General features: G+C 40.1%; 1 protein-coding gene and 1 long non-coding RNA gene across 2 annotated transcripts in view; both read right to left on the reverse strand.

Moving 5' to 3' along the window:
* Nucleotides 1-1944: 1944 nt before the first annotated feature.
* LOC124261639 overlaps nucleotides 1945-27504 on the reverse strand; it is a 139635-nt gene continuing 114075 nt past the window's right edge. The window contains exon 30 of the mRNA XM_046695980.1: nucleotides 1945-2029. Coding sequence (XP_046551936.1) covers nucleotides 1958-2029 — 72 coding nt within the window. The 3' untranslated portion in view covers nucleotides 1945-1957. The remainder of the gene's footprint in view (nucleotides 2030-27504) is intronic.
* On the reverse strand, nucleotides 8563-9612 carry LOC124261631. The gene is made up of 4 exons (XR_006894379.1): nucleotides 9598-9612; nucleotides 9319-9439; nucleotides 8954-9093; nucleotides 8563-8646 (listed from the first exon to the last, which is right to left on the reverse strand). It is a non-coding gene; the product is annotated as an uncharacterized LOC124261631 (long non-coding RNA).

Here is a 27504-nt window from a genome sequence, read left to right on the forward strand (position 1 = left end):
TGCAACAGTTTACCGATAAAGATTGAGGACACCAACCACAAACAAAAACATGTGTAACACTTCTTGTTTAATTTTCTTCAAAACAGTTATAATTTCTACATAACATTACAGGCTGTTCCTTGTTCGCAGCTACTTGATGATATTGTAGTTGCGATCCCTGTTATATTATAAGGCCGTTTTTCAATAGGGTTGGGCGATAATACCGGTTAACCGGTATATCGCAATTCGAACTTCGGAGTACGAGATATTGCGGTACACTTTTCGCGAACCGGTTCACCCGATACGATCGGCAATTTCCGTGACTCTGATCGGTAATTTTCGTGATGTAGTTAAAAATACTAATAAGATTTGTATTTCCTTTGTATCATTACACATTAATAGTTTTGAGAATGTATATTGGTCAATCACATTTGTGTGCTGAAAGTGGCCAGTGGTATTGTTTCAAATGAAAGGGCGATAGTAATTTCATCACCTTATTTAACCCATTCAACACCACAGGCCGGAAAACCGCCAAGACGTCACAGGTCCCCAGACACCGAAAGGCGGTAAACCGGCCTGGCAGTAGGCGCATCAAAATGGTATATAATTTTAGGAACCTACCTAACATATGATTCACTTATTAAATCCATCACTTTTCACAATGTCTGAAAATACTTATTACATTTCAAATAAACATATATTATCGACAGAAATAGAAATATAAACTATTTTTCGCAATGTTATTAAAAACCAAAAAATTATTCGGCAACGGGTCCACATCAAAGTTGTCAAAGAGCAAAGTAACGATGTTTCGAGGAAATAATTCAACAAATTGAATAATCTAAAGAATAAAATCAAGAACAGTACTCATAAAAGTTGTCAAACGTACATAATAAGTTACTATTTTCCATCTTTTTGAGTGCGATCATGAAATGTAAGCCAAATAACATTTCGGATTTGGTCGCCTCGAATTTCATGCTTGCACACGGTGTTTAATGGTAAAATATATGCTTGAAACATTTTTGTCGCAGGTCATAACCAAGCAGGATACGACAACTAAGTTCCATAAGGTGGTGATTTTGTGCGTAACCCGTTCAGAACAGGATGATTTTACCCAAAACTTTCGTCTAAATCTAAAGTTTTCGTTTACGAGGACGGTATCCATTGCTGTAATAATATTGGTTGCCTCAGCTCACGTGCATGATTTTGACCAATCACGAGCTTATAGCAGACATTCGTAACTACTCGTGTCATTCCGGCAAGCCGGATGGCGACTCGTACCTATCTCGTGGCCATGTTCACGACTAGTCTAGGAATAGGAAAAGCAAGATTTATAGATGTCAACTTCTTTATTGTGGACAACACGACTTTTCGGAGTGTATGCTTGCTCCTTCATCATACATTCATTCCAAGTGGGGGGGTACCAGTCTACCCTTCGTCAGGAGCAAGCATACACTCCGAAACGTCATGTTATCTCGCTTTTCTTATGCATTCCACTTCTAAATGCCCTTCAAAGATTTAGTGTAGGAATATTTCCAAAGATAGATAACTCTGAATTTCCAAACATGGCCACTCCTTGAAAGGTATGTAAAGTAAGTTTCTTATGTCGTTAACAAATATCAGCAAAAAGATAATTGTATAATCCCGGAATTAATAATGAAAATCGATAATATATCGCAATACGAAAATTTTGGCGATACCCAACCCTAGTTGACAATCAGTATACATTTGTGGCTTCGATTAAAGAAAAAGGTGCATGATAAAACTGAACGGGCGTATCAAGGTATGAGATAAAGAAATCTCTATTGACTGTACGTTGGGTAATGGGTAAAAATGCATAATCTCTTCAGAGCTTTACTTAATCATAAACATAGACAAATTAAGTACAGGAAATAAAGTGTGAATAAGACTAGGTAAGTTCATCTTCTGTTCATGTACTGTGTGATTCTATATATGGAGAACCTTTATCACACATTTATCACAGATTGGCGTAGACGTTGGAAGCACGGTTATATTCCTTAACCATGTTATAGCACAGCTTGAACTGATCCTGCAAATAATATACAGTGATAGATAGACAAAGATAACTGATAGTCGTCAACAGTAAAACCAATTGAGGAACAATGAAAGCTGTTCAAACGCTACATACATGCATTCGTGAAATGAGTGTTGAAACTTTATTGCAATTCCTCGTTATGACAACGAAACAGTGGCTTGCAATAAGCAAGGTGCATCTTGGTGGATAATTCAGAGCAGGAGCAGGAGGTAGCAGGGTAGCATAAGCGAGGTTAATATCTGAAGTCAATCGAGGATGGACATGGTGCAGACAAACCTAGAAACATAACCGGGATTCGAACCCGAGACCATAGGTTTCTGGTGTGACCCAACTATGTACAGCCAACTGCGGCGCGTCCATTACTGATTTAGTCAGTCAAGATTGCTAAATATCCCCACTATATACCACCGAAACAGATGCGCATAATTCAAAGAACTGTGCAATAAAATAACTAAAGAGTATTGACTATAAACCCAAACACCGAATCGAAGTAAAGCACATTTACATTTACATGACAATGTGAAATTCACCTGATGTGGAGCGTAATATGTGACACCGTTATTATTATCCTTGATATGTGAACGGTTACAAATTACAAAGTTACACCTCTCGCACGAGTTACATATTTCACAGTAGCGTGTCAGAAGTGACTTGGTTATTATTGTCCTTGAAATGTGAACGGTTACAAAATACTTTATTTCACCATTTGAACTAGTTACATAATCACGGAAGCATGTTAGAAATTACGTAGCTACTCAAGGGGTCTGTACGAACTGGGGTCGTACGCTGTAGTTCCCGAATGGTGAGAAAGATGTCCACTGTTCTGTCCAACTTCAGCCTGGTGATGATGTTCAGGACGCTACAGAACACACCACTCGTTCCGGCACCGTCACTGGATTGAAAATCAACATTGAAAAAATCAACTGAGGCCACTCCGTTGGGTCATGAAAAGGCTGCCATCATAACGCAGAATAATCCCATCGTTTGAAAACCAAAGAGACAAATTCTTAAATCATTCATTCAAAGGTATTACCCTTAAAACAACTAGTGAGTGCGATTTTAACAATATTTCAGCAATATCAAGTCAGGGGAAGCCAGAAATGGGCCTACACAATATACCCATTTGGGGAATCGAACCCGGACGCTTCAACCACTACAGTCCGTTGGAGTCAGAAACGGACCGATGAATTGTAAATTTTATCATTGTACAAAATTGCCACATAAATATAAATAGTACACATGCTTATCATTTACGAATACCCAACAGCTTTCTTATATTTGAACATTTTCCGGACTCCACCAAAAAAGTTGTTTAAGAAACTATCATCATTGAAAACGCAAAAGTTGTTATCTGTCGCGGCGGGGTGAAACCGCAGAAACGGAACAGCCACTATCTCGTCGTGCACGGGATACACATGCCTGATGAAAAATGAAGTTGAATGCTGACGTGAAACAGTTGATGATTAAAGTGTACGATTTTTCCGTGCTGAAGCCGAAAGGGGGCATTTTATGCCATTAATAAATTTCGTAAGCGGGCAGCAAAAGCTTTAGGAGTATCAGCAAGGGTACTGACAAATGTTCTGGAACACAAACATTGTGAGGGTGATGCGAAGCAGGTAGGGGTCGTGTCAAAATCACACAAATTATAACATTTGGACAACTTTCAAAAGAACCTTGTAAGGCAGTCTATCAACAAGCTTTATTCTGAAAACAAATACATGTCGCTGAAAGTTTTTAAAAAGCATTTGAAGCAAGAACATAACCTCAGAGTATCAAAGTACACACTCTGGCGACTCTTACACTCTTTCGGGTATCGTTAAAGGAAAATTTCGGGGGAGAATAGGTCAGTACTCTGTGAACGCCCTGATATCGTTCGCTTGAGAAATAATTTTCTCAGGGTTATAAAGAAGAAGCGCGAGGAAGGGTTCGAGCCAGTGTACTTGGACGAGACCTGGGTCAATGACTCGCACACTGCCAGCAGTCAGTGGGTACCCGATGGGGGTGATAAGGGGTCACGTAGAAAGCTGCCTCTAGGGAAAGGAGAGAGACTAATCATTCTCCATGCTGGTTGCTCCAGCACAGGCTTTCTCCCAGACTGCGACTTGGTATTCAGGGCAAAGTCCACAGATAACAGAGACTACCATTCCGAGATAAATGGTGCGGTTTTCCTCGATTGGGTTAAATACAAGTTGGTACCAGCTCTACCAGAGAAGACTTTTATCGTAATGGACAATGCCCCATACTACAGCGTGGAGTACACCGACAGTAAAGCCCCGACATCGAACAGTCGAAAAGGTGGTATGATATCATGGCTCGACAAATTTCAGATCGCACGGCCATCAAAGGCAACGAAGCCTCAGCTATATGAGATCATAAAAACCCACAAAGGTGAACCTTTCTACAAAGTTGACAGTTACATAAAAAGTAAGGGTCACGATATTCTGCGACTTCCACCCTATCACTGTGACCTTAACCCCATTGAAATGATATGGGGTATTGTCAAAGGAGATGTTGCCAGATCAGACACAACTTTTAGATTACGTGACGTAGAGGTTTTGGTTAAGGAATCCCTTAACAAAATCACGACTGAAACTTAGCAAAACTGTGTCAACAAGGTAGCTAACGTCATTGAACAAGGTTACTGGTCTCGGGATGGCTTACAACAGGCAACTGTGGCACCACTTGTCATCCCTTTAAGTCGTGACTATGACACTGCGACAGACGAGGAACCAACAGGTCTCCCGGAATGGATTTTGAGATGTCCCCCACCATGACTGGCTGTTCCGTTTCTGCGGTTTCACCCCGCCGCGACAGATAACAACTTTTGCGTTTTCAATGATGATAGTTTCTTAAACAACTTTTTTGGTGGAGTCCGGAAAATGTTCAAATATAAGAAAGCTGTTGGGTATTCGTAAATGATAAGCATGTGTACTATTTATATTTATGTGGCAATTTTGTACAATGATAAAATTTGCAATTCATCGGTCCGTTTCTGACTCCAACGGACTGTAGGCTTCTCCACCGCTTTCTAAACAATTATGCATTGGACTCCAGACCGGTGAAAAATGTCGGTTTAGGTGGTGGTCCACTGTATATATCAAGATGACCTATCTTCGCTCGATGTTCAGTGTCAATATAATTTATCATTATTAACCATATGATATTGTTGTGGCTATACACAAATGTGGCTTGCACTTAGACAATTCTATTTTGGGCGCGTAAAGCAATCCAGTTTTCTGTTTCTCTTTCCATTTTGATTTTGCTTCCCCAGCGCCAATATCATGACGTTATGTGATTTGACCTTTGTTAATGCTTCGGGATACTTTACTGATCCTACGATTGCGCTCACAACACAGATACTGTTGTCACGCACATGTCTCAGAAAGTTATCACTGTACATTATGAACTAGAAATGATACAGTTGTAAAGTGTCATAAATGGCTTGAAGGCGTAAATTATATGTAGCTTAATTCCCATACAATACACACATTAAACTTACTGACAGTGCACCAGAACCTTGTGGTCAGCAGAGCTGATGATCCTGTCCACTCTACTGACCAGCTCGTGAAGGGCTTCGGTGTTGGTCAGCATGTCCATTGCTTGGAAGCAAAACAAGCTGACCAACTTCTCGCTGTTCTGTTTCTTTGAAGGAAATCATAAAACGCGTGTAAAGTTGGAAGATTGCATAAAATGATCGCAGGAAAATACCTTCATCGGAATAATGAAAATCAACAATATTATCACAATGGCTTTTGAAAACCTGTCAACGAAATGTAAAAAAAATCAAAATCAAGTTGGTTCATCTTCTGACCACCGATCATAATATTTCTTCTGTATTAGATGCTGAGAATAAGTGCGAGATGTATCAGATACACTGTGACTAAAACCACCAAATAGCCCCTCTGTCATTGGTGATATCATTTTCTGATAGCGCATTAAATGATATGTATTAACAGACCTCCTTGCCATATTGCAAGCGTCATCTTCCTCTCCATGTAGAATTCTCTGTTTGAATCGCTTCCACTTGCACAACATTGAATGGTCCCTGTTTCAGCACTTTGTTTTCTTCAGGGTACATTTCCAGTCGTTCCCTGCTTAAAAATCAATGTGGAATTTGGACATACTTTGTGTAAATATTAAATGACCTTATGATAGAAGAAAACGAAATAGAAGAGACAGTGGGATGTTTATATCAGATAATACCTACGTACCCATGTTCGCATATATATGAATGTTACTAGCCCAATGAATCAAAATTTTGTAAAGTGTATCTTTCCGATTGGAAGAACATCATCGTTTCTCATTTATCAAATCGTGCCAGTCGTAACAAAGCCAAAGATTTCATTATTCTCACTGAAGAGCTAAAATCAACGCACAGTTGAATCTCCCGAGTGATTATGGGATGACTTGCAGTCATGTATATTATTTTATAGAAGCACCGACCTGACGATCAGACAACGTTTGTCTGGTTACGTACATTTGTTCAGCGAAACGGTCAGTGAATGGATAAAATATTTCCCAATGCGGTAATGACACCAGCCGTCAACATGATGCTGAAATATGACTGTTACCTTGATAATAAACTAAGATATTGCACCAAATATTTACCTGTGCGTCATCTAGACAGACGATGGTGAAACAGTCATGGTCATACACAAGTCTCAGAAGTCCACCACAGTGTCTGGTAGCGGTGTCTGGGTGACGATCAGGCTTGACAGATGCAGAGTTGACTGAAACAAACATAACACTTTCGTTACTGGTATCAAAGGATTGACAATGTCCTCCATCTCTAAGAGATTGGAGTAAACTCAATGGTTTGATGATCATCATATTTGGATGTTGTGACTGTTTTGTTACGTTACTTTGAAATTTACCTCACAAAACATCCGCTCACATATACATGTAAAGCTAAACCGTTTTGAAATACAATTCTTTAACTGTTTTTGTTCCATAGCTTGATGGTTATAATCGACTCACTGGTAGAAATACTCCGTTGATGTAGTCATTTCGCTTCTGGACAGGTGTGTACACAGATAAGGCCTTGAATTATTTCCTTAAATAGATCATGTTATAAATATATTTGTCACGGCATAAGTGGTAATTGTGACTTTGAATACTTGTTGGTCTACCTTGTTTGAATACCTAGAATCTGATGAGAGTTAATTTCATGATCTGAGCATCATGTACATTGCTACACGAAATGTGTTGAATTATAACGTTTTGATGGTTCATTTAATTTTGTCACGTCTTTTCCATGTAGAAAATATGTAACATTCCGTTTACGATTGCTCGGATTGCGTTCATCTTACTCGTTAAATGTTACCCGTGAAGAGTATACAGTGTACTAAAATCTGGTACTTTGACTTTGAACAAACAGTTTGTACCGGGAAGAATATCCAAGCTCCTGTTTTTTCCTGAGTTCTTTGGAAGCAGTGCAAGTGACGTGGTCTCTTTCGAAAGGCTAGATGATAGCTCTCTCAGTAACTGAAATCAAGGAACTATATATTACTGTTTACTTGAGGGAACATAATACGATCTAGTTGTTGAAATACTTTGAATTGTTTCTTCCGCCTACCCTGCTGTTGACCTTTGGGACTTGATCTAACAAATGAAATACTTGTATCAACAGCATGACCTGCTGTTTCCGACAAGGACTTTATCCTGCTCTTGGAACACCTAAAATTGTAATCTACTACGTGGTGGGCAATGTTTAAAATACATGAAATAATTTTTGCTTGTCGACCTAATTTAATATGGCCTTCTGTTAAAATACATGTACCTTGAATTCCTTTTTTCAGCATGGTCTGCTGTTGGGTGGTGAAAAGGATTCTCCGAGGCCGAATGTTTTGTCGAAGTCTGGCAAAAGTGTAGAGCGTTCCCCGACTGTGGAGTGCTTCAGGACGACATCATGGACAAACTCATACTGACCCTGAACAGACAGGTTAAACAGTCATTACTATATATATATATGGTAGTTCATGTCAGTATATCGGCAGTAGTGGATAAACTCGACACACTACTAAATGAGTGATGAACGTCAGTGTGTTGCGTCAATATGTTGATCAGAGTTGTCATTTGAGCAGAGTATAATAACGCTTAACATTTCCTCATCACAGAAACACTGAGACGGTATCTTCATGCGGCATGCAGATAGGTAATGTATGTATGGAGGATAACTGAAAAGAAGTGTCTATTTGTAGTTATAGAGGTTACAATACCTACCAAAGGAAATCTCAGAGATTCACAGTGTCATGTTGGGAAATGCAACCCCGCCGCCTCAAGCGGTAACCCGCAGGTATAGCAGTTCATTTATTACCCATATAACTTAATCACGACCAAAGACTTAACAGAACGCCCGAACGTTCGCATTGATCCATGTTTAGCACTAACCGGGTCTGGATGTCATTTCAGTTTCATCTTTGCTGTGTGTAATATATTGTGATTTGTTTACACCCACATTGATACATCATACACATACCACTGTCTGGACCATGTTCATCCTGTTCTGTCTCATTTTGCCACACACATGTACACGTTGACCCTGTTGTCACTCTCAGCTTCATCCATCAGGTAGTCAGGGCAATGAACGTTCCTGTTCGGCCTACCCAGCGCTTGAAAGATAAAACAATACTTACTGGAGTATACGTGAACAGAAAAGGTGATGCTAATATCATGCCATTTATGTTTGACCGATGAAGTTCTTGACGCACTTGGAGAACTTTTCACAATAGTAAAATAAGTGTATTTGAAACATTCAGTCAAGTGTCCATGTGACCCTCGACTATGACACTCATTCCGGCGTTAACATCCATGGCTCCCACCACATCTAAAGCATACTTTCAGTGTGTGTCTACATCTGTGCTGGGTAGGGCGTTAGACAACCAACCTATATATGTAATCTGTCAACTCCTAAGGTACCTGCAGTGCACTACCATGGGTCCCAAGCCCATGTCCCCCTGTTTGACCAGTCTCCAGAAGTTGACGAGGGCAGGAGCAGAAGGAACACCATGGTCAGGCCAAGATGTGAAGTGATAGTGCGTCAGAGTTTTCTCGACACCCTGTAGACAGCAGACTTACAATGAATAAATCCATCCATCAATAGAAATTATTAGGTTAAGGTTAAATAACTTCCTTATCAGAGGGACCTCAAACACGTACAAAGTACGCGCAAAAAGCGATGGGTTAATTGCGTCAAATAACGTACGTTTTGTTTAAAGAGTTACAAAAGTTAATGGATGGGAGTAGTCTAAAATAAGAAGTCATCGCAAATTGCATGCACTTACAGAGCATTGCACCAGGAAAGTAGAAATTGTGTAATCAGCTCTTTTTGTAACATCCTCGTTATTAGCGAATTTTCCGTAGGTTTCGGTCGTGGTCGCATCAGGCCAATATTTTGCACTTTTTCTAGAAAATCAGAAAAACCAAACAACTGGATTAATTCATATTTTTGCAAGGAAACATCACCAACTTCAGGGTTCATGAATATGTTGACACACATTATCAGCATGTAGACATGTAGATCATTCACCAAATTGTCAAAGGAACCATAGAACACATCCTACCTTGTTCATCTCCATCAGCCTCGTCAGCATGACTATCTGTGTGACGTCCTTCTGCCACACCATCCGCCAGAAGTCAGTGATGGTTCCCGGTTTAGGTCCTGTGGTGTCAATATATTTTCTTTAGGTCTAAGAAGGTCATTTCTCTTATATACATTACAGTCAATCTGTAAAACCGGTCATTTGGACAAATGACTAAAAAAATAGAGTTCTAGTTAGACTGATTGCCTGAACAGTTTCAGTCAATCCATCAAATGTAAGGTATTTGTTTTGAATGTTGACTCAACAGAAAACACAATCATGGTGCACATGGTTTCTCTTAAACAAACACGCTGTAGTAATCAAAGAAAAGAATAGACAAAGGGGTGGTTACCACATACACGGCAGGCCGGCCCATTCAACACACGTGTATTGTATCACAGAATAATACATCCAACGTACCTTTGTGCTATGTACTTCTGAGTATCATCGTAACCCTAAAGAATAGCATAAAATACATGTACACTTTGTCTGCATATACTAAATACATTACATGAACCTCTGCCTCAATATAGCATTGCGAGTGGCACATGAATTACATGTACGTTACATTTACATAAGTCATTTCAGTTAGGTACTGTTTTCTGGACTTAAAGAGGCAGAACCACCATGATATGTAACACTTATGTTACTTTGGGAGACTGTTGCTCCACTTTCGAGAAAAAATTCCAGTTACCCCTAAAGTTCATAAAGATTTTGCCTTTTACGTTTAATGAAACTAGAAGAGATTGGTTATTCTCTGTTGTTGCTAAGTTTACTTACATAGATATAGTTGGCATTGATGTAGTCCTCCCCATCTTCAACACTACCCTCGATTCATCATCTGGAGAAATAACAATCAACATGAATCCTTCTGTAGTGGCGTGTAGCGACATCAATAGTTTGGTTTGAAGTAGTATTGATATTAAATTTTATCATCTCATTGAGACTGCTATCGGTGCAAAAAGCAATCTGATAAACTTGGTATCAAAATCTGACAACAATGCAAATTACGTCAATCCACGAATTACTTTCTCAAAATCCATACATGCCATGCAAATCCTAAAACGTTAACATTTCATTGATGACGTCGTCGCGAGTTTACATTGCGTGGAAGAGTTGGCAACAAACATGGCTGCCCCATTCTCAAAATTGGTGATTCTGTAAGAATTGATGACAGAGGTTCTGGAGCCTTACTGCAGTAATTGACTTTGGAAAACATGAAACGGAGAACTTCGTTCAAATTGAAGGTTCGGATTATGAGGCACCAGTGATTAGATTGGCTATCGTCTAAGAAAGGTACCAACCAAGGATTTCGATCTACCAATCACAACAAAAAAGACGACGAATCGATTCTGTCAGGTATCAGAAACTGATATTGATGAGTTAATTACCCGCAATGAAAATAGAAACACTACCACACTGTTGTTCTTTCTAGACAGAAAGATCTTATTTTAGGCATGAGTTATGTTTGCACTGTATTAGCGACTAGGCACAACCATATGCCGCCGTCATGAACGACCTTCACCTTGGGGTACCAATAATTATTCATACGCATAATACATTATTTATTCCTTATATATGATATTAATGATACGGAAACACACTCTGTTAATAATCTCTATTCATTATCACAAAACTCTCAAAAGTGCATACAGACCAATGTATGTTTTGGTGGCAAATATCGTTTACTCTTTAACATTGATTTGAATGTAACGCTCAATGCATACATATTTATAGAATTATACATTTGTCACATATTAGCAGTATGCCTTAATTTGCGGTCTCATGTGCAGTTATCAGCTTACATGCATACAGGGCAAGGAAGCGGTTCTTCATCTTGTTTTCTGGCTGCTTGGCGACTTCATGTGGGTGTTTTGCTCCATATGGGATGGCCTACAAGACACGTGGGAAGTGATACACATGGTTGTAAACATATGCACTCCTTCTTTCAAATATTGGCTATTTTAATCAAGGTTCGTTTTTAAGAGGAAGTCGTAAAGATATTCTTGCTCATGTTCCTTAGCTTCTCATCTCTCGTTCAATGTTGTGTCGTAATATAGCAGAGCTTAGTCATGAGCGTCATGGACATGCATGTATTTGTGATATACGTGACACAGATATTCTCTTGTAGGCAATATCTGTGTTTAAATATTGTGTGACACATTGTATTTGTTTGAAATGGTAAGCGTGGGATAACTCACACTGCACAGAGACCAATTATAGCATATTATGTGAAAGAAAATTAATTGTGAGATTCTTCTAGCTGTAGCAGTTGTTAGTCTGATTGCCATAGGTCGATCCACTTTAAGCACTAAGTTGTTCCCATTGTTTTAAACCCAAGTGGAATGTACAAGCTGAATGTGTATATAGTTTCAACAAACCTGAAGTTCCATTGGAAAAGTGGCCTTAGTTTTCTTTTCAATTATACACTGCTGCAAAGTGTCCAGCGTCATGTGAGGTGGTACAAAGTTGTAGTAGGTGGCGGAAGCGTCGTTATCTACGTCTACTTCAGCTTCAACAGATAGGGTTGCGTCTTCGTCTTCATCGTCCTTGGTCGCTGGTGTTGAACTGGGTTTGTGTCTAGCTGCCTTGTCTGAAAACGTTAACAAAGTTTTGAATAACCTTCTTCTCTCACAATTCATGATTCCGTTTATGCAAACCAAACAGAACAAAGGATTGTCATTTGCCATTCTTCATGCAATACCAAACTACATCTCTCCAAAGGTTTATACAAAATTATATGACTGAGTGTTTACTGCATTTTATGTTAATAATACACAATATCTGTTTGAAGAACACACGTCAGCAATATACAGCTGTCTTTTAAATTCGAGATAAAACGATGAGTTCAGTCTGCGTACAATTTAATGTTGAAAAAGGATAAAGTTATAAATGACCCAAATGTATACGTGTATCCATTCACATTATATTTTGCTTCCAATATGCGAGGGTTACATGCATATATTCACTTAGGATACGGGTTATTGCGTCCGTATCAGTATTAAATTTAATCGACAACACTCCGAACTTACCAATTCTGGTTTTTAAGTTAATCATATCTTGGGTAGACTGCAGTCTCTCGTTGTCATGTTTTGCTTCCCTCCTTTAACATAAGAGAAAAGAACACAATTGAATACTGAGAATACCTACCTTGTAGAAATGGCCATTAGGTCGAGATATCGAAGGTTTCATAAACATTGGCAATATGACGTGAAACACCATCCAGGTTCACAAAGAGATTAATGTAAAGGCACGAACTGTAGAAGTGCTCATACCTCCGCCTGAAGATGATAACTAAGACGATTATAACGATGGCGATGACCAACAGAGCTGCAACTGTCCCTCCAATTATTCCAGCCATAGAGTCTTCTTTATCATCGTTAGGCGACAGACCTTCAAAGTCATTATTCATACTACAGTTACTTGAATGGAAAAAGCTTGTGGTATTCATTAGATGCACTGAAGACTATAACTGACAGTATTTTCAATTTCTTACGCTGTTGTTGATGATTTGAGAAACAAAATATTTAAAGTAAACTATGATAGGCTTCAGTAGGTAAATCGTGATTGTGTTCTTGAAAAGAAAATATGTTGTGTATAGAAAAGGCAAACAAATTGAAACTTTCAAATTTGTGTCATATATAACTAACACTTTGCGATAAGGGCGGTCTTAATGTAGAAAGCAACAGTAAACTTTGATTGTAATCCCCCGATCGGTATTATAGGGTTTCCAGTATCCAGATTTAGATTCAAAGTTATTATGATTGTTACTCGAAATGAATTAAATACATTCAGTGTTTATCTGAGAGACACTATCCTGTTCCAAGTTCATACACGTAAGCACATACGTTCGCAGCGAGCACCTGAATACCATCCATCACATCCACTCCCGCAGGTTCCGTTAGTTTTGTCACATACTGTGCCGTTCCTGCAGTGACCACATTCTGACGTGCAACCGCTTCCGTACTTCCCGTCTTCACACACTGAAAAAACCAGCATGGTATCACCAAGTCGCATTTACTTGTGTTTGTTTTTGTCAGAGGATACATAAGTTTATTCCTCTGTTCTTTCAGATATCACATCAGGTGATCAGGTGAGTATACTAATCGATAGTTCATGTCCGCTACATTACGTTTCCATGTGTTTACATCTCATACAATGCACATGGGTGCCTTACCTTGATTACACGTGTCATTGATCCACCCTGCTGCACATCCTCAGGACATGTTCCATTTGTCTTGATGCAAACATCACCATCCATACAGTTGCCACACTGGAAGCCACAGTTCGGACCATAGTAATCATTCGGACATGCTGTAAACATAAACGAATTGTTTGCTCAATTTGTTAAGGACGCAAATGAAAATGTTCCTGCCCTCCTCTAATTCACAACTGACAAGATGGAATTGAGAACATTAGAAACATCAAGTCATGGAGTTTACCACTTGTAGAGCAAGGTAGGAATTAACAAACACTGTCATTACCTTAATTGAGTAGTAATTATTTATTCAGAAACAAAAAAGTAATATAATCATTATATAGTATCATTATTATAGGCACATGTAAATTTATATGTTATGAGCAAGACAAATTAAGTAATAAGTACAATTCTACACAGTATAAAAACTGTACTGTATACATTCATGTTCAAGAAATTGATCGTTCATCCATCCTTCTGCACATCCTCTATAAATGCACATTACTGTTACACATATAACTACCAAGCCAGTGTGCAAACTGAGAGTCCACAGTTCATACATTACCATACATCTTGACATACTGGTCATATTTCTTTGCATATCATGATAAGACGCAAGGAGTATATTCAGTGGTTGACAGCAATTAACTTCTCTATGGGTATAACAACCGTAAGTTACAAACCATATCGCCTGACAAAGCTGAAGTTATATTAAACAGGTCGATGAAAACACACAGAACAATTTTTGGATGAAGTGTTAAACATAATATTTAAAAACATCCCCAGTACTGACGGACAATGGTAAACTGTGTTTCGATATTCCAAAAATCTGCAGCCTTTGGTGTCAGTGTTTCACAGCTTTTGAGGTTCACGATTTCAGTCAGTCAGAGTCATACCGCGCTATCTCGAAAGTAGTTCAATAAAGGTTAGAGCAGAACATATCAGTTAAGCCGTATATGATGATAAGCGCGAGAACGATATCTCCAATACCCAACAAGACTCAATCTCTGATTCGTCCTGTGTGTTCCCCTGTTTGCTTGTCTTTGAACATTTGATCTTTGCATGCGTTCGTGATATCTGCGACCGGTAGGGGAGGATACACTGACTGTTTTGTGAACATCTGAAATCACCATTTATTGACATTGATCTATATTATAGAACGCCAATGGTAAAGAAAACAAATGATTAGAATGAACACTGTCACTGTACATTGAATGGTTGTGTCGTTTTTGTTTTTTGTTGTTGTTGTTTTGTTTTTGTTTTGGGGGTTTTGGGGGTGGGGGTTTTGGATTTTTGGTTTTGGTTTTTTGTTGTTTGTTTGTTTGGGGGTTTTAGGGGGTAGGAAAAATGCAAGAATCACATTCAGGGCGAATTCGAAGTTCAAACCATCACAGGATAATTAACTAAGTACAGAATCAGCCAATAGTATGTGAAAATTAGTTGATACAAGGGAGCATAAGCCAATTTGGGAAAATGCTAAGGAAATGTACTCACGTTGAAGACAGGTGTCAGTTAGCCACCCTGTTTCACAATCTCCGGGACAGATGCCTGTAGACTTGTTACAATCAGCGGCGTTGAGGCAGTTTCCACACTTGGAGGTGCAATTTCCGTAGTAACCATCTGGACACTCTGCAGATGAAGCAAACGAATCAGTTGTTCAACTAAATCAGACATTTGACATACGGATTGCATAAACCTTATATATCATTGCTGTTTATGATAATATGATATAAATAGGTTCCTGAGACATCATCGGGATTTACAAAGAAGGCACATGATATTCACAAACGCCTTGCATGTGCCAAATGTGTACGCATGTAAAATTTGATCGAAGCTGACAAAAAGTACTGAGGATGGCTTAAAGTTTACGATGCTGGCCAGGAGATGTAATGATTTACATTCCACCTGCATAATATATACTTCATTTTATAAGTTAAGATTCACTGGTGTAAATATAGCCACTTACTTCAGCCTACAGTTCTAAACTAAATGTTGCAAAATATTCCATACTGTTTAAAGGTACTGTTTACACATGAACTGATTGGTGTATTGTAAAACAAATTCGTAACGTTGAAATGATTATTGCCATAAATGATGAAAATCAGTGAAAACTGGCGAATTCTTAACAAAACGTTTCACCAAAACGCAGTTGTCTACATGCACGATATTTGCACTTGCGTTTATATATATGTTATATATATACATAACAAATAGTGACAGTTTTAAGTGAGTCTAAACTTTTGAAAGGAAGTATACATTGACTGACATATTTTAACACAGTTAACACGTTGCACTTTATACAGTTAAAGGGGAACATGAATGTTAAGGATCATAGCAGTAAATACAACAATGTATCTAAAGCCCGTTCCTGACTCCCGTCCTTTTTCTAGTGAGTGAATTTAGTGTTACGCCGCACTCTGCAATATTCCAGGTATATGGTTGCGGTCTGTAAATAATCGAGTCTGTATAAAACAATCCAGTGATCAACAGCATAAACATCGATCTAGGCAAGTGGGACACAATGATATGTGTCAACCAAGTCAGCGAGTCTGACCAACCGACCCGTTAGTCGCCTCTTACGGCAAGCATGGGCTACTGAAGATCAATCCTGACCCTGATCTTCACGGGTGCCTTTTTGCGAGGGTCTCAGCCCCATGACTTATTTACTAGTTTGTCACAGCCAAAATATTTGCTCAGCTGACTCATGTTTGATCTACCGCCATGAAATCATGTAGGGTTCACAAGAAAATGTCAATATTACGGAATATATGTGAGGCTCAGAACCTGTACCTGTTTGGCAGTCCGTCCCCATGTATCCCGGAGGACATCCACTCAGACACTGTCCAGTGATCTTGTCACATACTTCTGTGTTTACAAAACAGTGACACTGTTTGTCACAGTCCTCACCAAACCAGCCGTCACTGCAAACTGAAACGTGAAAACAATTGTTAACAATAGATGATCAAAATTGGGGACAAAATCACTTCAAAAGTGAAAAAGTAACACCGTGATTAGACGAAAACAGGAAGATAATTTCCTATTAAAGGCATTATATGTATTACATCTACTGTTCCATTACGAGCGTTGTTAACTTGAGACTTGCACTTTACACTGTGCAGTCGTCTTGTCAAATAAGTGAGTTTCTGTTGTGCTCACATGTTTACATGTTCACAGACGTATGTTAACCTACCAAATATCTGCACTTCGCACAATGCGAGATACTCGCTTGTCTGTATGATTAGCGTGTTTCCTGTCAGTGCTTGTTGACATTTGACATCAGCTGTAGCAGGCGGGTATCTGTCCGTTGACCACTGGAAGCAAAGCTGTCCACCGACATATATCTTCAGGCCCTTGTTTCTGTCGAGGACTGCATTTCAAAGTGAAAATATGCATTGCTTGATGTCAGATGTCACATTTCATAAGGCAGTAGATCAACATGTGAAAAGGTAGAGCACTTATTAGTAGTATATACAAACACACGTCCAAAAGGACAAACAAGTGTTAGCTGGGGACCCCAAGCAACCATGATGTCAACACATCCACACGCACCTGTTATTGATCATTACAAGGGGTACATCAACAATACATGATGTTTTAATGATTATTTAGTCAGAGAATAATAGGTGAGTGAGTGAGTGAATATTTAACGTCACATCGGCAATATCTCACCCATATCGTGACGAAAACAATTCATACAATGAAAAGTGAAAATATTTTGAAGATTAAAACCTGTCGACGATGGACAGTAAAAATACTAGAGAATCACAGATATAATATAAAACTAGCGAACAAAGCTAAAACATTCCAATTAAAGAAGTCAATACAATATAAAACACGGGCTATAGATCGCCGACAACTGAAGGTAGATCACCAAGCTAGGAGCCATGGGGACTTACATTACTTTCGCTACCTGCATTGAGCCTAGCTGGATTTACACCATCACTTCAGCCGCTGGCGATTGTAGGATAATTTAGCCGAAATTTAAAAGAACACAAATACTACGTTTAAAACTTGGTACGTGAAAATGTTGCTGTGAAAGTTGTCGGGACTTACGTACCCTCAGAGAATAATAGATAGTTGAGCACAATACATTTTCAACCCATACTCACAGCCATCACGTAGATACAGCCCAATGTGTTGTATCTTGTCTGTGTGAGTTGCTCAGATGTACAGTCCATGTTGGTTGTTTATCTCCTGTGGCCGTATGTGTGCATGTGAATGGTTTGCTATAGAAGTTGGTGGTAGCTCTGCCATCTACGCCGTACCTGGCCTCGAAACTATGATCTGTATACCCTGTCCTGTCACTGTTTTCAGTGAATGTACTGCTCTGTGTGGCACGTTGTCCTATTGCAATATTTCCTGAAGAAAGTGAAAGCATGTACAACATCATCAACATAAGACAATGGTGGGAGTAACGGCCTTTGCTTCATTGTATGGTACCAGTTAATGCATGGCCGTGTATATTGTTTCACAATGAATATCTGACTTATACATAGCTGAGCTTTAGAAATCCCTCATTATAGGCAAAGGGATTACAGATGTCAAGCACCATTTCGTAATACAGACACCAGCGACTATGATATGAAATTATATTTTTCTTCGCAACAACTGAGTATTATATTGAGCGTACACAGTGAAGAGTCCCGCTCACACGAACCCCGAAGTGGAATACAGTACCTAGCCATAAGTATTCGTGATTTTGGAAATGACCTTGTTTTTGCTAAAACGAATGCGCCGTTTAGAATCGCGTTTAGAATCGCACCGCGAGCCACTTTCAGTGTTCTGAAACGCTGATTTTCTAAAATAGATTCCCCTGTCAAGTGCCTGTCACGTGACATGCCTACAAGTTATCGTCCGCTTGTTTTATTTCCGCTATGGCAATCGTCTGCGCCAATGGGTAGTAAATCACATGAATTAACAACTGGCAATCGTCTGCGCCAATGGGTCGTAAATCACATGGATTAACAACTGACATTACAGAATTGATTTCAAAATTATACAAAGAAGACAGAATTTTTTTACAGAAATTGCTCAGCTGTTGGATGAGATTTTGGTCAACTATATAAAGTGTGGTAACAAAATATCAAGCGACTGGCTCAGTGGAAAACAAGCAGCGAAGCGGACGGAGAAGACTATTCACTGACCGTGATCGAACGTCGTTGATCAGGTGTGTCAAAAACAATCGTCGGGCAACATTGGGAAATATTACAAACAAATTTAACGAAAATAAGACTCGAACATTCAGTTATATCGAAGGATATGAACGACGGATTGCCCACAAAACGGTGTCAATTCGGGAAGTTAACTTGAAAAAACGCAGATTGTGGTGTCGGGAACGCAGGAATTTTACAGTTGATAATAACTGGAGTAAATGCATTTTTTTGACGAAAGTCAGGTTGTTATTTGAGGTGACACGCGTGTGTATGTGTGGAGAAAGGGCGGTGAAGTAAACCCGCCGCATTTAGTGTGTCGGCCCTCGCAACGTAAAGTGTCTTTGATGATATGGGGGTGTGTCATCTTCAAGGATTGGAACTCTTACCCCAGTAAATGGTAACATCAATGCTACAAAGTATATAGACATCCTTGAAAACAATCTTTGGCCTGTTATAGCCCGTCATTATACACACGAGCCATATGTATTCATGGACGATAATGCTCCCGTACATCGGGCCAGAATTGTGAAAAAACTACAAAGAAGAAAATTGTATTATTGACACAGAATGGCCCCCACAGTCTCAGATCTCAATATAATTGAACATATCTGGTTAAAATTAAGAGGCGGTTGCAGCCCGCCGCACATCGCATCAACAAACCTGACGAACTTTACGCGAAATTCTGCGTGTGTGGGAAAATCACTCACTGGATCATGTTAGAGACTTATATCGGACTTTACCTGACCGTGTATGGGAAGTGCTGCATATGAAGGGTCAACTGACAAAATATTTAGGTAATACTTTTAAGCGTTTCCCGTGCGCATGAAATCGTGAACGTCAAAATCACGAATACTCATGGCCAGGTACTGTACATGTATATCGTACGCTTTCTTGGGAAACATTGAACCAACATGTAATGGAAACTCATACAAAGATGATCTCCAGAAAGGTGATCCAGCCTTGGTTGTTTGTGGGCTATAGCCTAGTTATAGACTGTGCTAAATAATATTCTTAAAGAATACTTGTTTTAATTTTGTTTGTATTTGTTATTTATGAGCTGTGACACCTTACCAGTCTATCTAACTGGATCTGTCTGAGGGTAATATGCGACACACTATGGCCAGAATTATTTATCATTATTTGATATGTCTGTATGTCTAAGGACACTACAAATGGATTCCGATACATCTTTTATGCTGATATCAACCGAATTAAACTGCTTGATATAAACCTAAACGAGTTCGATCATATTGCATAGCGATATCAACCAAATGCAAATGTCCTCTACTCACGTCTCTGGCAGTAGGAACCGAACCATCCGTCCTGACATCCGACCTGGCTACAGGGAGTAGAGGGGAACACGGCACAGGCAGCTGCAGTGTTACAGTGACACGCGGCATCTGAAGGTATGATGAAAATAAGAAAATTACGCCATGTTTTGATACTTTAGGGATGTGTACATTTATATATGAAAAGAAAACATTTTCATCTTTCCGTGACCGACCTCTTGGCTAATTCTACATAATATTTAGTCCTAGCTAATGATACATGATACGCGATGTCAGACAGAACTGTTATATCCAGGACATGTCAAGCACAACTTGGAACATAGTACCAGATGCATAGTTCATACTAATGGTAGCATACCAATAGTGAGCGAGTGTTTCAGCCATATCGTGCCCAAAACAAGTTCTTAATACATTTTTAATGCGTTTAGATTATAAAAACTTTTATTTCTCTCCAAACAATACTATTAAAAACTGGCTATAGATCGCCAGCAACTGAAGAAAGACAACCATGCTTGGGACCATGGGGACTTTTGCTACCTCCATGGTCATAGCATACGAATAACACCTATTAAAGGTCCTACCGGTGGGAGTCCCAGTAATGGAGAAAAACAACAGCCCGGTCAAAAACCACGCCATTGTGTCTTGGGTTTGTTCCCTCAGGGATGGAACCTGGAACAAAACAGTCATATTTCATACAGTGAAATAACAATAATAATGTTAAAATTTGTATAGCGCCTGAATCCAAGGTTTGCTCTAAGGCGCTTGGTCGAAAGCTCTGTTGAAAAGAACCGTTTTAGTTCTTTTTTGAATGGAATGATGTCTGACAAGTTTTTTCAAATTTTCAGGTAGTTGGTTCCATAACAGAGGACCTGCTTTGGCGAAAGCTCTATCGCCATAACTTGCCCTGCGGGTAGAGGGCACTACTGCTTGTTTTGCAGAGGGATGATCTCAGAGTTAAGTGATGGCTGATACAATGACACTAGTTCAGTGAGGTATTCTGCAGTCTAAGTAAACTTAGTCTCAGTAGTATTCGTCACACTCTTACACTGAGTCTAACAAACCCTAGTAGGAGGTCGCGTCAGATAACCTTTGAGCGACCGATGACCGTCCAATCAAACGCGAGATGGCCGAACGGATTTAACCAATCAGGCAACGGCTACTGTGTAGGGTTCGGCGGGACTTACAAAATTACCCAGTCACTGACACTGATCTCTCAACAAACGAAAATCCGCAAAAAACACAGATATTTGCCCTGCAGTATATACGCTTAGGGCTTTCTGATGACATGGTTACCATTAGCTAATGTTTCCGCAAGCTGACATCCTTGAATATTGACAATAACGCTATTTTCAGCGACTGTTTACTCACTGTTGACAGTGTTGTAGCGTGATCCGTGTGCATCACCCGGAAGCGATCGTACGGAAAATAGCATTCAGAATCGTTCGGGTACAAGCCTTTTCGAAGTAAAAGTTCAAAATGTATTTGCGAATGTCAACTTTTGCGATTTGGTAAGCTGTGATCTGATTGGTCAATCTCAAAGGTTACCTGACGCGACCTCCTACTAGGGTTTGTTAGACTCAGTAGAGGAGTGTAACGAATAGTACTGAGACTAAGTTTATTTATACTGGGTATTATGGAGCTTGGTTGTGAAAGGCCTTGTGCACAAACACCTTGAAGACAATTCTTTGTCTGATTGGCAGCCAATGCAGTGTACGTAATGTTGGCGTGATGTGTGCATATTTGCCTGCTTTACTATCCATTGCAAGGTATAGGTGGTAGGATGATTCAATAAAAGAAAAGCAAGAAGATTCGAGCTGGGTCAAGTTTATTAACCCCCAAACATACATAAGTAAGAATCTGTCCAGGTTAATAAACTACACAGTGACAGGAGGGACACCCCACAAAGAGGGGTAATCCTCTGCTATGAACATAAAACTTAATTGGTACATGACAATACAAAATTGGTTAAATTGCTAAAGTATAAGAGAAGTGCTTATTAACTTGCTTGATGTCGATTAAGTGAGCGTAGGAGATAATGCAAAGCATAGCGAATAACAGCAACTGACCAGTAAAACTACTGGGTGTGGTGGGAGGGTACGAAACTTTGCTGCACAACACGGCTGCGGCCATGATAAAAAACATGTAAAATGCGGAATGCAACAAAAAGGTGGATTATTGCAATAAGTGGAAAAGTTGCTGACAATAAACGAACTACGTAAAATATAATTTATCACAAAATTAAAATTTTACTATCCATTACAAGGTATAGGTGGTAGGATGATTCAATAAAAGAAAAGCAAGAAGATTCGAGCTGGGTCAAGTTTATTAACCCCCAAACATACATAAGTAAGAATCTGTCCAGGTTAATAAACTACACAGTGACAGGAGAGACCCCCCAACCCCATTAGGGAAGGCCCGATGAGAAAAGATGGAGAAACTGGAATCTCTGTGAAACTGTGGGGTCCAGATAACGCAAATAGGCATTACTGCGCCAAAAACCCAACTCCTGAATGTTGGCATGAGAAAGGCCCATATGGGCTGCCACACTGGGCCCCGCCCCTCTTGAAAAGAATGTCCAGTTAACTTGACAGAGGCATGGCCAGCTCTATGTAAACAAGAGTTCACAAAGTCAAGAAACACAGAATATAACAAAGGTCTGTCATATTCATCTCTCAGCAAAGCACTCTTCTGTTGCGATTTCAGCTGTAAATGAAAATAAAACAGTTTGGTCAGAGCTGTGACTTGGCACAGAACAGACTTCTCCAGTGACGGAAGCGTAACATACACTTTCTTCTGACGGAACTGAATAGTCTTTGTCCAGTGTAACGTTATAACCGCTCCTTGCGGGTGACACGACACATCCCCTACACACAACAGCTTCCCTTTGCCTGCCTCTGAAAAGGGATCTGCACAGGAAATTAGCCGAACGCAATAAACCGTAAAAGGCAATCATACATCCTGCCCAAACTGAGCAGTGAAACATATTGTCCCAAGACAATGTACTATGTAGGGCCAATAACAATTCTGGGGTAACAGGCGTAGCACCATGTTGCTCCTCACCAAGCTCCCTTCTCATACCCTGCAGAACATGGTGGGGTGTCCACAATGCAAAAGGATCCCCTAAATTATGTTGCTTGTGAAGGGTTCTAACAATACATATATAACTCCGTATAGAGGCAAAACACAACCCCCTGAAATCGGCTAAATATGCAAGGTAGAGACTGGAGTGTTCACTCGACAATGGCACAGGTTCAATGTTCAATAAGTGGCAGAAATCTAGGTAGCATTGCAAATGCTGTCTGTATGTCCGTTTGGTAGATTCAGCCCATCCCTTGCTTCGGTAAGTGATCACCGACTGTTCCAACATCTCCCGCATCTCTTGTCGCCGACCACCTGGAAACGATAAACTGCATTGACATATGCTGTGAAAAGCTCGGAAATACTAAAAGGCACATAACCCAAAGCATATACCGAAAGCAGATGGTAAAACTGAGATAATCTTTCCGGTTCATGCAGACGAGACAAAGTATCTGCCACTACATTGTTCCTACCGGGAATATATACAGCCTTAACTAAGAAGTTGTAGCAGGCACTAAGCCAAAACAGATGACGTAAGCCTGGCATGACACCATGAATACGTGAAGAGCCCTTATTAATTGCAAACTTCGCCGCCATATTGTCAGTGAAGACTACCACAGTCTTATTTGCAAAGTGGGGGGCCCAACGATCAACCGCAGCAATAATAGACAAAGTCTCTTTCAAGTTTATGTGCGAATCTCTAACATCAGGTCTATCTTCCTGCCAGTTGATGTAGAAATAGTCCCCACAGTAATAGCCTGCACCCCCTTGGTCACAGGCATCAGTCTGCAGGGATGTGATGGGCCTATTGTCAATGAATGGTACACAACCATTGAAAACAGACATAAATGAAATCCACCAATCTATGTCCTTCTGAAAATCACATGATAGTTTGATTTTGTGTCCAGGCTTTTTTCAGGGCAGTACTACAATCAATTATACGACGCAAGAAAGTTCGCCCTCCTTTAACAACTCTACATGCCCAATTCAGTTTCCCTATCAATTGCTGTAGTTCCCGCTTAGAGGCTCTTGATTTTGTGCTAAAGTTTTTGATCACATTCATGAAGTCTTGTAGTTTTGCTGTTGGTAGCGACAGGGTAAGAGCACAGGTGTCTACCAAAATGCCAAGGTAAATCAATTTTTGGGAAGGTCCAACCACTTTTTTCCAATTAATGTAAAATCCAAGCTCTCTGAGAACCCTCAATAACACATTGAGTCCTTTCAAACACATGTCAAAACTCTTTTCAATCACCAAAAAAATCATCAAGGTATGATATCACAGTGAATCCATATCTACAGTGCATGATGCGGCACACTGCACTAGACAATCTTTGAAACATTTGAGGGGCCTTGGCACTGCCAAAAGGTAGACGTTTGTCATACAGGAATGTATTGTTCTTGTCACCTGAAAATTTCCAAGAGAGACCAGTCAACTTGTAGTTTGATTTATGAAGCTTAATTGATCTATACGCACTCTTCAAATCAACTTTTGCCAGATAATCACCTGGCTTTATATATTTGCAGGCATCGTCCAAATCCATGTATGAGCATGTAGTATCCTCCACATACGAGTTCAAACCTCCATTCACCGGCAGACTTGCATCGTGAATTAGACGCACAGAACCATCCTCTTTTGGTATCGCACCAAGAGCTGAAACAATTAGAGGTTTCTCAGCACAAACTCCATAATGTCCCTGTTGAATTCCAAGGATAAGCTGCTCCTCAACTTTGTCTCTGTGCTCGAAAGCCGAGCGGTGGTTATGTTGATACACAGATTTTACACTGGAAATATCCTTGTCCACTAAATTAAAACCATTACTCACACCATTCAAAATATAACACCTGTCCACATCACTCTCAGGTAGGAGCCTAAACCATGCTTCTGGCTGAAGGCACCCATGGAGATGTGCATCACTATCTACTCGTGTCTGTCTACTTTCATTCCCTCGTTTTTGCAAACTGAGGTGCTACGCTGTTGAAAGGAGTGATCTGATAGAGATCCAGTGACAGACGGTGCTGCTGAGCGATGACGTGCAGCACCATGAGAGAAAGAATAGCACAGAGCACAACTATGGACAAGCTTGCATTTCGTCTCCATACGGTTACAGTTATCCGCGTTATAACGCCGGCAGATTTCCCTTCCATCTGGCATGAATGGACCTTTGTGAGATGCATAACGTTTGTTACCAACATTCGAGTTCTGGCCTACCTCTTTCATCATGTGCATTGCAGCGCCAGTGGCACTAGTGGCTTTAGGAATCAGGTAGAAATTGCGCACGTCCGGTTGGGGAGATCCCCAAGGGAATCCCTCGGCTGCCTGCCGCTCACGATATTCTTTGTCGAATAGTAGTACACTGTGCCAGACATTATTAGAAGCCAGACGCATAATTGTTTGCATATATTTTATGTACCCGGGATGCTCTGATGAAGGCAATTCCTTCATAATTCCTAGACTGGCGAATGTCCATTGTTCCATAGAAATCTTGCCCAACGACAATTCGTGGTCCACCCAATCGCACTATAGCTCCACCTCCAATGTCAATTATGCTCCCTTCTTCCAAAATATCTAGGGGGTTTGTCCATATATAATCTGTTATAGTCTTAGCTTTTTTTTACCTCTTCCCATTAGACCGTCCACTGAGTCCTGGTGTACTGCATCCTCGTGTGCATGTTGACCGCCCTCCTGTTCAGTTCCTGATGATTTCTCTGACTCAATCTGTTTTAGTAGGTCATCTCTTTTCTTTTTCAGTTGTAGAGCCTTTAATTCCCTCTCGAGGTCATTCACCGACAATTCCAACTCCTCCAAATCCTCCCGGCCGCAAGCCGGTGATACTTTACGGTTTTTCCCGCCCAATAACTTCGGGGTCGACACCCCCGCAGCTCCACGTGGCTCGTCATCCATGTCGAAGTCATCCTCCTCCTTTAGAGCGGCCAACATGTCCCCAAGCTTACTACCCGCGTTTTGACGTCTCTCCCGCGACATCATGTAACTGTAGAGTTACAACACACCAAACACGCCGGGAATTAGTGTTACTTCCTTACGAAACTTTGCTGCACAACACGGCTGCGGCCATGATAAAAAACATGTAAAATGCGGAATGCAACAAAAAAGGTGGATTGTGCAATAAGTGGAAAAGTTGCTGACACAAACGAACTACGTAAAATATAATTTATCACAAAATTAAAATACCAGTGATGAGTCTTGCTGCTGCATTTTGTACTCTGGTAAGTTTGTTGATAGTTTGCTGCGATATGCCAAACATCAGCGAGTTGCAAGAGTCCAATCGTGAGATAACCAGTGCTTGGACTAATGACTGGATAGCTGATCTGTCAATGAAGTGCTTGATTTGGCTGATGTTTCTCAGATGGAAAAAGGCGGATTTACAGACAGTGTCTGCATGCCGATCCATACTCAGGGAAGAGTCACAGATAACTCCGAGGTTTCGAGCTTGAACACTTGGTGATATAGTGCTGTCTCCTATCTTTAAGGTTGCCAAATCCATTTTCCCTGACAGAGACCTTGGCCTCAGGATCAAAAGTTCTGTTTTGTCATTGTTCAACTTCAGATAGTTGGTAGACATCCAACATCTTATGTCGTCGATAGCTTTACTCATTAATGCAAATGTAGACTCGGCAGTGCCAGATGATGTTTTCAGAGGCTTGAAGCCTCGGTACAACTGTGTGACGTCTGCGTAAAGGTGAAACGATAGGTTATGCCGTCTAGCAATGCCCCCTACAGGCAGTGCATATACAGTAAACAAGACAGGTCCCAGGACCGAGCCTTGGTGAATCGTATTGTTACTGACTGGTAGCGGTCAGAGAGAAAGGACTCAAACAAGTCCAAAGCTGTGCAGCTGATTCCAATCCTTGATTCCAGTAATAGAAGATCGATAGTGTCAAAAGCAGCATATTGATCCAATAAAACCAGTATTGCAGCACCCTGTAATTCCACAGCATTTTGTAAGTCATTCTTTCTTACATAAATGTAATGCTTACTTACATAATCATTTGGGACATGCTTATGCTCCCAGTCTGAAATGGGACGATTTGACTGATAATCTCACAAACAAAAACTAACTGGTACGTCAAAAATCATACATGCAGTCTTGTATGAGTCAAATTGGTTTACTGAACGTACACTTCCGATTAAACCCTGTGGGATGAACATGTT

This window comes from Haliotis rubra, unplaced genomic scaffold, assembly GCF_003918875.1.
Source record: "Haliotis rubra isolate DU_JTF1 unplaced genomic scaffold, ASM391887v1 Scf801, whole genome shotgun sequence".
Lineage (NCBI taxonomy): Eukaryota > Metazoa > Mollusca > Gastropoda > Lepetellida > Haliotidae > Haliotis > Haliotis rubra.